General features: G+C 39.2%; 1 protein-coding gene across 2 annotated transcripts; it reads left to right on the forward strand.

The window, feature by feature from the left end:
- Positions 1-7,545: 7,545 nt before the first annotated feature.
- LOC311502441 (erythroblast NAD(P)(+)--arginine ADP-ribosyltransferase-like) lies at positions 7,546-9,331 on the forward strand. 2 transcript variants are annotated; one of them, XM_084564666.1, is made up of 3 exons: positions 7,546-7,550; positions 7,747-7,844; positions 8,287-9,331. In XM_084564666.1, the coding sequence occupies exons 2-3, from the start codon at positions 7,770-7,772 to the stop codon at positions 9,028-9,030; spliced, it is 819 nt and encodes a 272-aa protein (XP_084420792.1). In that variant the 5' UTR covers positions 7,546-7,550; positions 7,747-7,769; the 3' UTR covers positions 9,031-9,331. The 2 variants fall into 2 exon arrangements, with proteins under 2 accessions (XP_084420792.1, XP_084420791.1); XM_084564665.1 differs by lacking the exon at positions 7,546-7,550 and having other exon boundaries at positions 7,582-7,844.
- The last annotated feature ends 7,711 nt before the right edge of the window (positions 9,332-17,042 follow it).

Consider the following 17,042-nt stretch of genomic DNA (forward strand, 5'->3'; position numbering starts at 1 on the left):
TCTGCTCGAGGTTTCTTCCTGTTAAAAGGGAGTTTTTCCTTGCAACCGTTGCCTTCAGGCTTGCTCTGGGGGTTTCAGGCCGGGTTTTTGTAAAGCGTCTTGAGACGATTTGTATTGTTATTGACGCTATATAAATAAAATTTATGAATTGAATTGAATTGTCTTCTGGTATCTTCTTCGCAAACAACAGTACCACGACCAATGAGATGAGCAGGATTCCTGCTGTCAGCTCATTGGTCACAGAGCAGGAGACGGCCTGGGAATAAGTTTACCGTAAATATTCCTATAAAGCGCCCTGTTTTTCATTCATTCCATTGACATTTTACTCACTATTTTGGATTCTCACGGTAATACAGGACAAAGTGCGTCCCGTTTCAGCTCAATACGGAACGCGTACTTTTGTTTTTAAATACGGAACAATTCTGTTTTTTCAGGGACGGTTTGCAACCCTCTTGATCCGGACAACTACTGAACTCATTTTTATTTATTTTTTTGAAAGTAGAGAGAGATATTTTATCTTGTTAGTCAACCGTGCTTGAAAGAAAGAAGTCAGAGCGGTCAGAGCCAGGCGTACAGTCAGCGCTCAGAGCGTTGCACTCGACCGCGAACGGCGAACGGCGACTTTGAATGGTCATGTGTGGTCCCTCAAAATATAGGTCCGTCTTAAACGTGTGCATACCATCTCCTATTGCACAAGAGAATGTACAATGAGCCATAGTCATGCGCTGTATTAGACTACCCATATGTAATAACTACACGACACTGTAAAGGCCGGTACAAAATTCCTCAGGGGCTGGACCCGGCCCGGGGGCCGCCAATTGAATAGCCCGGAATAATGAAAGAACTGTTAGAGAAAGAATGAAAAATGAACAGTGCAGATCTGGTGTTTCTCTGTTCCTCTTTTCTCTGTCTTCTGTGGAAGGCAAAGAAACAGTGAACACAGTGGAGGACAGAAGATTCATCTAGAAAGATAAGCTTAAGAAAACATTCACAAAAGTGTTTGTTTTCTCACAGGACAGTAAGATGCTTTCATCAGATAAATAACCCTCACAACCACTGGTGCATCAGCAAGAACAGAAGTGTAGACAACAGTTTGTGACTTAACATCACTTAACGTCAGTCACGCTATACTGACAATGCCTCCCAAAAAAGACAAACATGCACCTTGTTCATTAACAGGGTGAAAACTCACTACGGAAAAAGTGTGAAATAGTGGCATTTTGTACAGTTTTACTGTACATACAGTACTTTCTTACTCATATTATAGTTGTTTTAACTGTCATTAAAACAACAGGAACAACAGGGTCTTGATTTTGATTTGCAGAATTTTAACTACATGTGTATTGTCGAGAGAAAGGAATTGTTTGACTGACTCTTACATAAATGGAGGCTCTGCAGACTTAAATTCATAAATGCAGATTCATAAATCATTTGCTCATAGATCCTAAAGGGTTGCTGCAGCAATGTGATCTTAAAATGTGAAATGCCTCGCTCATTCTGGGTGGAATGTCAAGATGCCTACACAAATGCTATGCACAAATGTATGTCCAGGCTAGTTATTATCTCAAAACACAAAAAGTCATGTCTGTCTGGTAAGACACAAACTGAATAAAACACATGCAGATGTTTGTTTCATGTTCTTACTTCAGAATGTGTGACTTCTCAGAGGAAGTCAGGTGGCTTTTACCAGATAAATGAACTTAAGAATTTCGCAGAACTGACACATTTCCACTACAGTTTGACCACTTATTCATCAGCAGAAACAGAAGTGAAGATCACTGTGCAACACTGAAGTACTTTCTTATTCAGCATCTGTGTCATGTTTCTCAGTAAAACATCAGTGACAACAAACGAGTGTTCAGCACATTGCTGCCCATTCAATTGGATGAGCACATGTAACTTTAAGAGAGACTTTTTATTGTACCTTAGTCATTTATATGGAACCATGGTCATTTTCTCATTTATAATATGGAAAGAAAATGCATATGTTCCATAACACCATTTCTGATGATGAGTGGAGGCTGGCCTTAGGCAGATGGGTCCCTCCATATGAGCTGGGTTCTGCTCGAGGTTTCTTCCTGTTAAAAGGGAGTTTTTCCTTGCCACCGTTGCCTTCAGGCTTGCTCTGGGGGTTTCAGGCCGGGTTTTTGTAAAGCGTCTTGAGACGATTTGTATTGTTATTGACGCTATATAAATAAAATTGAATTGAATTGAATTGAAATGTGTCTTTAAGACACTTTAATTTAATAGATGCATTTTGTTTTAAAACGTGTGTTTCTATAATATCTACATGTAACAGTGGAGATGAGTTAAATAAGAAAAACAGTGCCGTACACTCACAGCAGTTTAACAGTAGCACACACTGCACTGTTCAAAATGACCATACAATTCGATGGACTGAGCAGCAACGAGGTGTTGCCTCAGCATGAAGGACCTGGATTTGAATCACTAGAGCTTGCATGTTCTGCCTGTACCTGTAGAGCTCCGGGAATAACCTCCATTAATCAACAAGACAGCAATACCCAATCAGACATGTTAGGTTAACTGGTCATACTAAATAGGCCATCAGTGTGTGTGTGTGTGTGTGTGGGTGTGTGTGTGTGTGTGACAGGGTGAACAGTTGTTGTCTCTCTGTAGAAGCTGTGTGACTTACATTTACGAGTATTACTCTAAGTATCACTATTGCAACTTTTGTTTGAGCACCAGTACTTTGTGAAAACAGCAAGCCGTTGATCACATGCGGGCAATCTATGTTTACTCAGCTAATGTGGTGTATATTATGCTGCTGTCAGGACAGGACGAAGTGCCTATGGGTTGTCGTTTAAATTTCACACATTACATTTCCTGCTGACATCAGCCATATAAATCTTGAATAACAGTCACTACTGTCACACCACCTACTGGTGAACCAAAGAAATGTTTGGGACTTCTCCAACAAGATGAAAGAACTTGTTGGTCTCATTATGTCATTTCAGCCTTCTAAATCTCTTGTGACAGCTGACTGAAAAATCATTGAAGTTGTATACTGCATCAGTTTGGTAAAATACATACATTCAGTGCAATGTTTTTTGGGGTGTTTTTTTTTTCACTCTTCTTCCACATCATGAGACTAGCTCTGCTAGGGGTGAGGGAAGCAACATTAAACCCAGTCGAATTGGCTTTTTGTGCAGTTACTGAGTGACATCCTTGATGTGTTGTTTTTCTTTAAATAAAACCAATAAATTTGTCACTGGAAAACTGTGCAATTCTTGCTTTTGCTAAATAAACACTGGACTTTTTAAGTACCTACACACTGAATAATGAATGCTCATAATAAATGATTGTTATTAATGCACTGACATAGACTACAGCTAAAAATATAAGGCTATGTCAAGATAAGACAAGATAAGATAATCCTTTATTCATCCTACAGTGGTGAAATGTGCAGTGTTGCAGCAGCATATAGTTTAAGGACAGTGCACACAAGAGATTTAACCCTTGTGTACCGTTGGGGATGAAAACAGCCACTAGGAGTCACTTTTTTCTCTTAATCTGACCATAACTTTCACTGTATTGCAGCAAATGGAATGGTTTTTGGCGAGAAACCTTAAGTAGCAACTAAAATGTCATCACATTTCAGGAGTGAACAATATAGATTAGATTTGATTTAATAATGTGCAGAAAATAAGAAAATATCCAGTTTGATATATCAGACCTTACCTTACTAGGCAGCAGTTAATTTGCACTAAAATACATAAAATAACGTGACGCACGAGAAATACACAGGAAGAGGAACATGAGCTGAATACCAGAACAAATTTAAGGACAGCATGTACATAATGATAAAAAGTCAGAATGGACAGAAATGAAAGAATAAAAAGGCTGTTAGACCAAAAGGTCATTTAAGGTCAGGACCAACTGATAGAAATGCAAAGAGTCTAGCAGCACAGTCATTTACATGTTATATCTAATTAGTTTTCAACTATAATCACTCTGAGAGATGACACACACAGCAAAATCTAGTTGACCAAGAAGGGAGAGCAGCTGTTGATTTAGGCAGCACTGACTGGACTGGAAGTGACACCTTCATTTCAGTTGAGTCTAGCGTAGTACCAAGGACCTCCAGGCACTTGACTTGGATTATTATTTCAGTTTTTGACACAGAAATGACGAAAGCTGAAAGCATGTCATTCGTGTACCACTGTACAGTAACATCCACATTCAATATGGACGTTCATTTGTATATAATTTCATACCCTACATCATTAACAAGGAAATGGTATTTAATAATATAATGTGATTTTTGTCAGACACACTCAGTTTCAGTTTAAACAAATTAAAGAAACTGGATTGTGTGCAGGTTTCTGTGATGTGTCATTTCCATGCATCCATCTATCCATTCATCCGTCTTCCTCCCTATACGTAGTAGCATTGCAGGGATTCGCTCGCTTTGAAGCCAACAGTATCATGTCATCTGTTAAAAGCAGACAAATGACAAATTACAAATTACGTTTTCATAGTAGACACAGTCATGACCCTATTCTACTTTTCCCTCTTTGGTGTATTATTGCATTCTCCTTCTTTCCTGCGTGTGCAGCAGCTAAACAAACATCAACTCTTCAGTAGTTTGCGTTCGCTTGCATTCATACTTGACTCTATACTAATACTATACTAATACCTCCATACCAGGCTCTGTCTCTCTTTCTCTCATCTCTACTGGGCCTCAAGTGTAACAAGGTGATAACCGCCTTTCTCTTCCTCACCTTTTGATGACATTCGGACCATCTCACATCTCTTCTCAGTCCCTCTGTTTTCCAGTTCGTCCCTTCCTCCCTGATGACACTCACAAAATTTGACAAAAATAATCTAAATGCACGTTGGGCTGAGACATATACAAACATAAACCTACACACACAAACCAAGTTGAAAGGTGTTGAAAACATCTCAAGACAACTCAAGATTGGCCAAATCACTAGGCAATGCCACCATCTGCTGGAATGTTGATGAAACACCAATCCTGGTATGTATGACTTTCTGTAAGAAGATGATTTGGCAAGTCAGTGGAAAGAAAAGGAGAGGAATGTACAATCAAGTTACTCAGTCATGTTCTGTTGCTTCAGTACCAGAGTCCTGTGTTTTTATTTTCCATGATATTTGAAGAGAACAATTTTCCTCCTATGAGAAGTCCAAAGATCTCCTGTATAAAATGTCTTTTAAGATTATAAACATGGTAACCAGTCTGAAGTCCTTTTAAAATAGCAGAATCTGTAAATACACGTCAGCTCTACCCATGGTAGGCTACTTATGCTCTATGAGGAATTTCACAGTCACATAGTGAAAGACTGCCAGAATTAGAAATGAAGAAAGAAATAGAATATATCAATATATACTCTATATATACAGTAGAGAGGGCTACTACACATGTTTATAACAATCACCAAGCTCACACTGTGCAACTGAGCTGAGAAGTAATCACAACCAGACTTCTCAAGTGTTGTTGGTAGACATGGTCCTCTGTCTAACCACAACTGCAGCACATTTATTAACCCCTATACTCAAGCGTTCCTCTTCCTCTATGCACTATTTCCCAGTATTTAATATTTCAGCAGCTTTCACATTCATCATGTTCAAATTTATTATTCCTACTAAGTGTGCTTCATAGAACCACTGATAGACATTATTTTTTGTGTGAGCTCATGATCCCTTATGGTCGGTAGATGTAAGGGTTCAAGCCACAGGAAGCTTGAGAAATGAATTAAACTCATTCTTGTTCATTTCTTTTCCTGTTCCAGCTCACATTGTGGTTTAAGAACAACTATTCTTGCCACAAGCAGAAGTACGTACTACATACAAGCTGGTATTTTTCTAAAGCCCTAGATCCCACACCCTGGTGTTCTACTTTGAATACTTGAACAAGTTTTTGTGTCCATCTAATAAATGTACAGCAGGTCTAACATTCACCAGAGTCACTTATCTCTGGTTTGCTCTCTGTTGACTCTGTTCACCAGCTGACTGACACGTGCTAAGAAAGAGCTAAAGTAGAAACGTTGCAGGCAGCACAACCAGCTGAACAACCAAATGAAACTGAGTAATGCTTTTCTGTGGGTTTGTCACCAAAAGCAACACCTAGTCATTCCATCTGTCTGTAAATATATCGCTCATGGGTGGGTTTAACAGAACCGCCGTCAGCCTAACTCAACAACTGTCATGTAATTTGATTTAACCGGTTGTAGTTTACACTGGCACTGTGAATCCAGAATGAGCTTTGTTATTTATACTTTTGGTCCAAGTGTTAATGAACAGTGTTGTATGCCTGTTTTAGACCAAGATGCTTGAATGCTTAGAGAAAATTACAGTTTTATGCTTTTTTAGACAGTAGCAGACAAAGTTAATAATCAGGAATTATTTTTACTGATATGTGAAAGCACATTAGCCTGCAGATTCAACCTTATGTTTCCATAGTAGACACAAACTTACACCGATCAAGCATAATATTATGACCACCTTCCTAATATTGTGTAGGTCTCCCTTGTACCTCCAAAACAGTTGTGACTCATCAGAGAATGGACATGGGCCTTCTGAGGGTGTCCTGTGGTGTCTGGTAACAGAATGTTGTTCGTGGGGGCCTTTGGGTCCTATGGGTTGAGGGGAGGGGCCTCTGTGGATCATCCCACAGATACTTGATCAGTTTGGGATCCAGTGAATTTGGAGGCCAGGTCAACACCTTGTGCTGTTCTTCATGTTTGTTTGTTTTTTTTTGTTTTTTTTTGTTGTTGTTCCTAAAGCGTTTTTGTGTGTGTGTCTGTGTCAGGCTGCATCCTGCTGGGGATGGCTGCTGCCATCAAGGAGTGTCATTGGTATGGGGTGGGGGTCTGGTCTAGGTGGGTACTATATGTCTACTTAACATCCACATGAAAGCCAGATCCAACAGTTTCCCAGCATAACCCTGATTTTTTACAAGATGGTCAGTGTTATTTACTTCACCTGTCAGTGGTTTTAATGTTGTGGCTCATCGATGTATAATAAATAGATCTTTAAGTTTCATTGGCTGGTGGTAAGACAACCTAACTACCTAGACATTTTACTGAAACAAGTACATACTATATGTGTCATTTTTCTGGTGCAGATACCTAAGTTGCTTTGAGACGATACAGCATTTTTACACTTTCTATCAAAGCCACACAGGACTGTGTGACCGTGTACAAAGAGTGTGTGTGCTCTCGTACAGCTATCTGCCTGAGGACCAATTTGAGTTTTACACCATCAGAGTGAGGACATTTGTGGAAAATTAGGACATTTTGATCTCACTGCTCACTTCATCAGAGGTGACAATAAGGCTATGGTTAGGGTGAAAGCATTGTGTGTGTGTGTGCGTGTGTGTGCGTGTGTGTGGGTGTGTATGCGAGTGTGTGTGTTTGCGTGCGTGCTTGGGTGCGTGGGTGGGTGGGTCGTTGTGCATGTGTGTGTGTGCATGTGATGAGTATATATGTAGAGTCCCAGAAAGCTGACTGCCTGTTGAGTCAAAACCTTTGATCTGAGTGGTTCACAACACTTTGTCCTCTGAAAAACTGGTGAGTTCATCTTTCAAAAGGTATTCTAATATAACATAAAAACTAATGCAGCTGAGTTAGAAGTTGGAGACATCACAGTATATTTAAATATACATCACTAGATAAGGTCGTGATAAATCCCTTGTACTTAAATGAAATATTTGTACCTGTATATTTTCGCTGATGTTAAACATTTGTCTTGTGTGTGTAAATCCAGAGTCTGTCTGCCTAACTGCAGTGATGAAGGGTAACATGCTGATTTGTGCTCCACTGTGTTTGTTCTCTTTCTGGCTGCTTCCAATCAGCTCCAAGAAGGTGAGTGGGCCATACCAACCAAAAGAGTATCTGGGCCATATCAGCAGTGTTTATTCAGAACGGGCTCACACTTCAAGGTCAAAGTCAAAGTCAAATCTGACATATGCAGTACATACACGGGATTGACCAGGATTGTCACCAGCATTCTTAATCTCCTGTAATCTCCTGATTACATAAAACTGAGCAATATGGGTTGAGTAAATAGTAATAATTATAAATAAATATAATATTGAGTCAATTACACATACAATACGTATACGTTTGATACGGTGAGAACATTGTTGCCGTTAATATTAAACTTGAATGTAGGGTTGTCCAGTGTCTGACTGGATTTTATAGCATTATTCTTTTTTTACTTCACACCTTCCACCACTACAGAATGGTATGAATTGCACCTGATGTTATGTCCTTTTTTCAATGCTTTTTCCTTCTACTCCTCTAGATCAATTACAGCCCAACTATCCCACTGGGCATGGTTAAAGATGCTGTGGATGACATGTACTTCAACTGCAATACAATGATGGCAAAAATTGTCAAGGACCAATACTTTGACAAAGAGAACAGCGGACAATTCCAAAATGTCTGGAAAGAAGCAGATGCTTGTGCAAACAACTCCCTAAATACAAGAGACAAAATAGATCAGGCATTGACTAAGGATCACATGCTAGCAATCTGTGTTTATACGTCTCCTTATCAAGAATTTTATAAGAGATTCAATGAAGCCGTCAGGACAAACAGAAAGAACTACAGCACCTCTTTTCCATACCATTCCTTACATTTCTGGCTGACATCTGCTGTAGAGATCCTCAGTAACAATCAAAAATGTCAGAATACTTTCCGCAGATCCAATGCGGTGTTTACTGGCTCTGTCAACCAAATAATCCGCTTTGGTTCTTTTGCCTCCTCCTCATTATTACCAGACTTAAAAAACTTTGGTCGCAAGACCTGCTTTAAAATTAAGACCTGCTTAGGTGGTTACTTGAAACATTATTCATACTTCAAAACTGTTGAACAAGAGGTGCTCATCCCTCCCTATGAGGTGTTCAAAATAACTAATAATACTAAAGGTACCGGCAATCTAGCTGACTGTAAGGTTGTCTATTTCTTGGAGAGTGTAGGACTACAGAGCAATCTAAACTGCTATGTTGCAAGAAATTCCAAATCCTCAAAGCTGTCTGTTTGGTGAGACAAACTGAAAGCTGGCTTCTACTCACGATTCTCTAACACATGGAACAAAATGAAAATGAATATGGGAAAAAAACGTGCGTGGCAAACCATCACATACTTCTAATATCCGAGCTCATGACAATATTTCCATGCATTCTCTGCAAACCCTAAACTTACCCGAGTGTTGTTTGATTATTTCTTCCCTTTCCATCTTTCCCAACATGTTGAACAATATGAGCAACAAATTCCTAAAAGCTATTTGTGATGTGCTGCTTGCATTTATCAGCCTTCATACTGTATGTGAAATGAATGCTTTGCTTAGAAAGTCTCTGAATGAAAATAATACATTTGTTAAACAGCTAAATCTGTTTTGTTTCCTTTGTTGAGTAGTAAGTACACCATTTTACAACGATCCAAAAAGTACATAGCTAGACGTGGATATCTTGTGCTGTCTTATAATGATGGGTGTTCTTTGAATAAGACTTTACAGCCTGAATTAGCCTTTACTAGCAAGTAAAGTCTGCTATGTCCAGTCTGTGTGCAAGAGCACAGTAAAAACACACTAATGGGTGTTTCTATAATATCTACATGTATGTGGGAAATCTGAGGTTTAAATAGGAAACTCCTACTGAAACTTGCTTGTTGTATCAACAACCCAAAACCGGTTTCAAACTTCTCAGAAGCTACTTGGATGAGTGGTGAAACGTCTTCTCAAAAAACTCTGCAAGTCCATTTGCCTTTTTTAAAACGTTTTTTTGGATATACCATGACCTTGATGACTGAGAACCTTCACAGACGTACAGGGAGGACATGCAAACGGCACACGGTGGATTCAAACCCACTTAAATCCTTAAACCAGACTTAAAGAATCTGCTGCTAGAGTCTTGGTGCCAGGTACAACAGCACACCTTCGGGATCTTGTGGAGTCGATTGGGGAGGTCAAAGTCCTGCGCTTTGGGGGATGAAGACGGCCGAGGCTGTCTGCGAAAGGAATTGTTTGACTGACTCTTAAACAAATGAGTGCTCTGCAGATTTAAATTCATAAAATGCAGATTCATAAATCATTTGCTGATAGATCATAGATAAACGGCTGCAGCAGCAATGTGAGCTTAAAATGTGAAATGCCTCGCTCATTCTGGGTGAAATGTAAAGATGCCTACACAAATGCGACATACAAATGTTGTTTATAATATGTATGAACCAGTTTATAACCGGCTGGTTATTATGTCAAAACACAAAAAGTCATGGGTGGGTCTGGTGAGAATTCAAGACACAAACTGAATAACACACATGCAGTTGTTCGTTTCAGGTTCTTATTTTAGAATGTGTGACTTCTCGGAGGAAGTCAGGGGGCTTTTACCAGATAAATGAACTTATGAATTTCATGGAACTGACACATTTGCACCACAGTTTGACCACTTATTCATCAGCAGAAACAGAAGTGAAGATTACAATAAAAGTACAACACTGAAGTACTTTCTTATTCAGCATCTGTGTCATGTTTCTCAGTAAAACATCAGTGACAACAAACGAGTGTTTAGCACATTGCTGCCCATTCAGTTGGATTAGCACATGTAACTTTAGGAGAGACTTTTTATTTTACCTTAGTCATTTATATGGGGCCATGGTCATTTTCTCATTTATAATACGTATGGAAAGAAAATGCATATGTTCCATAATTTCACCATTTCTGATGATGAGTGGAGGCGCAATTGTAAAAAAGCCAGGCAGTGGAGTTAGAAAAAGAACAAACAATGAATGTGTCTTTAAGACACTTTCCTTAAATAGATGCATTTTGTTTCAAAACATGTGTTTGTATAATATCTACATGTAGCAGTGGAGATGAGTTAAATAAGAAAAACAGTGCTGTACACTCAGAGCAGTTCAACAGTAGCACACACTACAGCATTCAAAATGACCACACAGTTCTACTGACACCTCAAAAAACCAGATCCTATAAAAACTGGACACTGAGACTTCAATGGACTGAGCAGCACTGAGGTGTCGCCTCAGCATGAAGGACCTGGGTTTGAATCAGTAGAGCTTGCATGTTCTGCCTGTGCCTGTAGAGCTCCAGGGATAACCTCCACTAATCAACAAGAGAGCAATAACAAAACAGACATGATAGGTTAACTGGTCATACTAAATAGGATATTGTGTGTGAGAGAGGGTGAACAGTTGCTGTATCTCTGTAGAAGCTGTGTGACTTACAGGTATTACTCTAAGTATCTCTATCGCAACTTTTGTTTCAGCACCAGCACTTTATGAGAACAGCAAGCCGTTGCAGGCAGTTTCTAAGAATTAAGAATATTTTGAAGAGGATTTAAAGCATTTGCATCTTTCTTTGAAAGAAGCTATGTGGTTAAAACTTCACTCTGGCTTACTGCTGACTGTTTCTTTAGATCATTAATATGTGTGCTATATGTTATCAGTTTGCAACTGATTTCACTTCTTCTCCCACATGCACATTTAATTTAGGCTTTAGCTTAGCTCTTAATGTTGTTGTGCTTGATATTTGTTTTTATCAACTTAACATGTTTCAACCAAGTTCTGGAGGTGTCAGTGTGCGGGTGTGACGACTTTGAGATGGTGGCAAAAGCAGCTTCACCCCATGTACATGGGAACATTTTCAGATGCCTGGAAAGAAGCAGAAATATGTGTCCAAAAAAAGTGTGAAGAGAGAGAGAGGACGAGGCTCTGACCAAAGATCACATGCAGGCAATCTATGTTTACACAGCTAACGGAGTGTATACAATGTTCAATGCTGCTGTCAGGACAGGATTAAGTGCCTATAGGTTGTCATTTAAATTCCTCACATTACATTTCGTGCTGACATCAGCCATACAAATCTTGAATAACAGTCACTAGTGTCACACCACCTACTGGTGAACCAAAGAAATGTTTACTGGCAAAGTCAGCCAGATAGTTTGGTTTGGTTCCTTTTCTTCCAGCTCTTACAAAATAGGCCTGAGGCTCTTTGGTGGAAATACCTGCTTTAAGATTAAGACCTGCTCAAGTACTTTTGAGGGAAGCATCATTAAACACAATGGAATTGGCTTTTTTAATTGACATCCTTGATGTGTTGTTTTTCTTTAAATAAAACCGATAAATTTGTCACTGGAAAACTGTACAATTCTTGCTTTTGCTAAATAAACACTGGCCTTTTTAAGTACCTATACACTGAATAATGAATGTTCATAATAAATGATTTTTATTAATGCACTGACATAGACTACAGCTAAAAATATGAGGCAATGTCAAGATAAGACAAGATAATCCTCTATTCATCCCACAGTGGTGAAATGTGCAGTGTTGCAGCAGCATATAGTTTAAGGACAGTGTACACAAGAGATTTAAAAAAAAAAAAAAAAAAAAAAAAAAAGAAAATAATTACGATACAAAATCATTAAAGGTTTTTGATAGAAAACCAATGTCATTCCACATTTGTAACATCTTAAAAAAGCACAATTTATTAAGCTTTGAGAATTTTAAAAATCTTAAATTTGCTTGTTTGAAGTACAAGGTGTTACATGGACTTGCCCCACTTCCCATGTCTGACTTTCTTTAAAAAAAAAAAAAAAGGGCTCACTGTGGTCTCAGGACCAGGGCCTCCTTTAGAGGGGACTGTGAGGTCCGACGCAGAAAGTCCTCACAGTCTCACAGGCCAGTAATATCTGGAACAGTCTTCCACTCTCTATAAGGGAGTGTGTCACATTACAAACCTTCAAAACTAACCTTAATTAGAGGTTGAAAGCAAATCAGTCTTGTAATCACTGACTTTAAACTTCTTAGTAATGTACTGTCTTGTAATGTGCTCTTATTGTGATCTATTGAGCTGTCCTATGTCTTATCATGTTTGTGTGTTACCTACCTAGGGACTGCGGATGCAAATTAGCATTGTTGCTATAATCCGGCATATTTACGTCTATTGCTGTCTGAATAAATGTTCATTAATGTGTACTGTCCCTATCAAATAAATAAATAAATAAATTGTATATCTGTATATTGCACATGAGCATAAAGATATGTCAACATAATTATTTCACAAATATTAAAGATGTTACAGTTAGTGTTGTGATTGTCTAATGTGCGGTCTACTGGGTGCAGGCTTGGTTGTACAGCTTCACAGCAGCAGGAAGGAAGGACCTGGGGTAACGCTCTTTCACAAAGTGAGGGTGAAGCAGTTGCCCAGGGTGAGGATACCCAGTGCTGCTATAGCACCATGGAGGGGGTGGGATTGGGATTGACAGCTTCTCTATCATCCTCTGATCACCCACCACCTCCACAGCCTCAAGAGGGAAGCCCAGAACAGAGCTGGCCTTCTTCACCAGTCTGTTCAGTCTCTTTTGTCTGCTGCTGAGATGCTGCTGCTCCAGCAGACCACCCCGTAGTAGATGGCTCAGGACCTCAGTGTCCTTACCAGGTAGAGTCAGCTCTGGCCTTTCCTATAAAACGCAGTCAACAGTGAAACAAAGATGGAAAGAATACTGTATATTGACTATGGAGAAATGAGAAAGAGAAAGTTTTAAAGGTAAGCCATTTTGGTACTTAGATAAGTGAGGTTTTTAATGCTTGGACATTGACCATATTCTGGTGTGATCTGCCATCACTGGCCCGATCCATAAGAGACAGTAGGTGGACATGTTAGGTATAGGCAGAACAATATGCTTGCATGATAGACGAATGAAAAGGAAAAGAATGGCCATGATGATTCCAATTAGCACCACAAACTACACAGTGAAGACACAGGGCACCAACATCCCCCCAGTAGGAAAAAAATGCTTCAGAGAAAACCAGAGCAGGGTCTCTGTAGATAGAGACCACGCATTCCTAACGTGTCTTTATGGTGAAAAACACACACCATCACATATAAAATACACTGCAAGCCTTGAACCTTCCCAGAAAAAATAACTGTGTCGTGAAAAGTTATAAAGAACAAAGGGCTGAGTGAAAAAACATGAAATTTTCCTTGACAGTACATAGAGAGAAGAGTGTAGGGAGTTCTCTTACATAGTCAAAAAGAAGTAGGTGGAGATGGGATTTTACATTTGTCTTAATTTGTTACTGGAAGTTGAACTTAAATCATTAACTTGTTTTCAAAAACATATTGAGTTATTTTGTGTGACTGACATTGTGTAGATTTTTGAATTCGCATCCAAAACTCATTCATGTTGTCTGAACATGGCCTTAATAAATAGCATTCCCTTGAATTTCTAAACATGAACTATGTACTAGCCATCAACAAATTCAAATGTGTTTAGTTGAAAGTTCAGTATTTTGCCTGATTCATGCTTATTGCACAGAAACTACCACATGTTTCCAGGTTTATTATTATGCCTGGTTTGTTCTTATATTTCTATGAAATTAAAAAGAAACAGGAAGTTCAGCATTTTGCAAAACAATGTCCATGTTAAGTAAACAACACAGTAGTTCTATACGATATGTGAGTATGTTAATGGTGACACTCCCAATACAGCTACTTTTAATACTTTTAAACTCTGCCAAATGTGCCAAAAGTATAGACATGTTTGCCACAGCACCACCTTTGTCAGCTCCTGTGGCTGATGACAGCGATGGTGGTGGTTCTGACAGTGGCACTCACAGTGAACATGTAGTAGAATGTGCAGTAAGCTGGACTGCTTTCAGAACACTTAGGCTATGTAATGTGTAGGCTAAAGCAGCCCAACCCATTGTTAAATCTGATAAAATGATAAAACGTCAATAAAATAATTTTGGCTAGTGTTCTATGGCCAAGTTCATTTGTTTTGTAAATGCAGGTGAAATTAGCTAACGTCCTTACCACTAGCGGCTATTTATTAGTCATTGTGTACACTGACTGAATGAGAATATAAGCCTAGGTTAGCACTTTTATGTCTTACTTTATGAACTAAACAGTCTTGAATGTGAGAGGACTTTTTAAAACCACCATTCACCAACCATAACAGTAAGTCAGAAAGCAGCATTCAGATTTCATTATTTAGACTATTATTGTTTGTGGGGTGAGTAGTAGGCTAGCCCAAGGCTAAGCTACTTTTTGGCCCTGGAAAAATGTGTTAGGCAGTTTTTATGTTGGTGGTTAAGGACAATGTACAGAAATAAAAGAAAATCACACATTTAAAAATGATATGTTTTTGTCTATTGCCTTTGTTATGCCAATGCAGCTGTGTGCCTCTTTACAAGAGAATCAAAAAAATTCTAGGTGTATTTGTAAATGTAAAGCCACCACTCACCAACTTGAAAAGTAAGTCAGAGGGCTGCATTCTGATTTCATTATTAGGCTATTAATTGTTTAACTAATTGGCCGAGGCTAAGTTACTTTTTAGGCCTGGAAAAAAAAATTGTTTGGGGCAGTTTTTATGTAGCCTAGCTGGCTAAAGGCAATGTATGCTACAATGAAAGAAAATCCTACTTTTTAAAATGACATAATTTCGTTCATTGCCAGTGTTATGCCAATGCAGCAGTGTGTCAGTTTATCAGAGAAAAACGATCTAGGCTGTGACATTGTCTATTCCTTGGAGAGTGCAGGACTGCAGAGTAATCTAAACTGCTATGTTGCAAAAAAATTAAAATAAAATGCATGTAAAAGAAAATGTACAACCGGTGAAGCAAAGTCAATACTAGAGTAGGAATTAAACCATGCTCAGCTTCAGTAGGCTTCAGTTTCCCTCCTTTCACAACATTTCAAGCAACAATGCCTAAAAGCCATTTGTGATGTGTTTTTTGCATTTAATATCTTTCATAGTGGATGTGAAACTAATACATTTGTATAAATAACAAATCAAGTTTTGTTTTCTTTGGTGATAAAATACATTATATCATGTTAACAGAGCAGTAATGCAATAATGCCATAAAGAAAAACAAAAAGATTGTGGAGACATAAAATGGACCGAAGCTCAGAGAACTGATGATAGGGGGCTATAAAAAGCAAACTGTGAAGTATGAATCAGAACCGTCAGATGCACTGAGAATAGAGGGATGAGTCGAAAAGATGGAGAGAGATGGAGGACAAAGGGAAACGACGTGGCTGTGTCATATGTGTTGGTGAGATAATTCCAGTAGACACAGTAGAAGGTATCCTCTTGAAGTGGGTCACAGAGGCTGCAAACACAGATATGCTGTTAAAATACATTCATTAATACACAGGATTAGATGTAACAATCCCTTGTGCCAAAATCCCAGGCAAAACACATTTGGAGGCCCTGTCCGGCTGAGAAATCCTAACAAACCTACAGTCATGTGACATGACGCTTAACCTACAATCTAAATAAACTAAGTAAATGCTGCTGGCTTGTAGGCCCACAGAGCAGCAGAGGACAATTCAAACATTGTGAAACATAAGCTAACCTAACGTTGCTGGCTTGTATGGCCCGCTCAGCAGCTAAACATAGCTACCAAGCAATATGAAGACATCAGGAACCTGGCCTAGTCAACAGCAGTATGCAGCATGTCATTGGGGTTTTCAAGTGGGCACCTCCCTTCACTGATGTTTCGTTAAGTTAGGCCCACGACACCTCAAGAAGGCTTAACAGTGAATTCCAGCGTCCTGAATCACGAAACAAACAAATCAACCATGGTTTGCCCCGTTGATGCGGACTGAACCACGAACCAAACACACAAATCTACCGTGAATCGCCCCGTTGATGCGGGCTGAAACACGAAACAAACAAACAAATCTACCGTGAATCGCCCCGTTGATGCGGGCTGAAACACGAAACAAACAAACAAATCTACCGTGAATCGCCCCGTTGATGCGGGCTGAAACACGAAACAAACAAACAAATGAAACACGAACCAATCGACCACATCTATAATGATTTGCAAGCACACTAACGTCACGCAGCCATCCTTACCTTAGCATGCTTCCTACGAACCCATAGCCACTTGCTCGCTCTCTCTGCTGCCCGAGACGTGTTAGATACCGCAGTCCTCTGGCTTTTTCCCCGTATGCCCAGCTCGCTCAGAAGAGCAATCGATTTTGCTACAAATTTTGCTACAAATCCACGACATCCCACTTCTACCGGGCGGAGATAA

This window comes from Chelon labrosus, assembly GCF_963514085.1.
Source record: "Chelon labrosus genome assembly, chromosome: 2".
Lineage (NCBI taxonomy): Eukaryota > Metazoa > Chordata > Actinopteri > Mugiliformes > Mugilidae > Chelon > Chelon labrosus.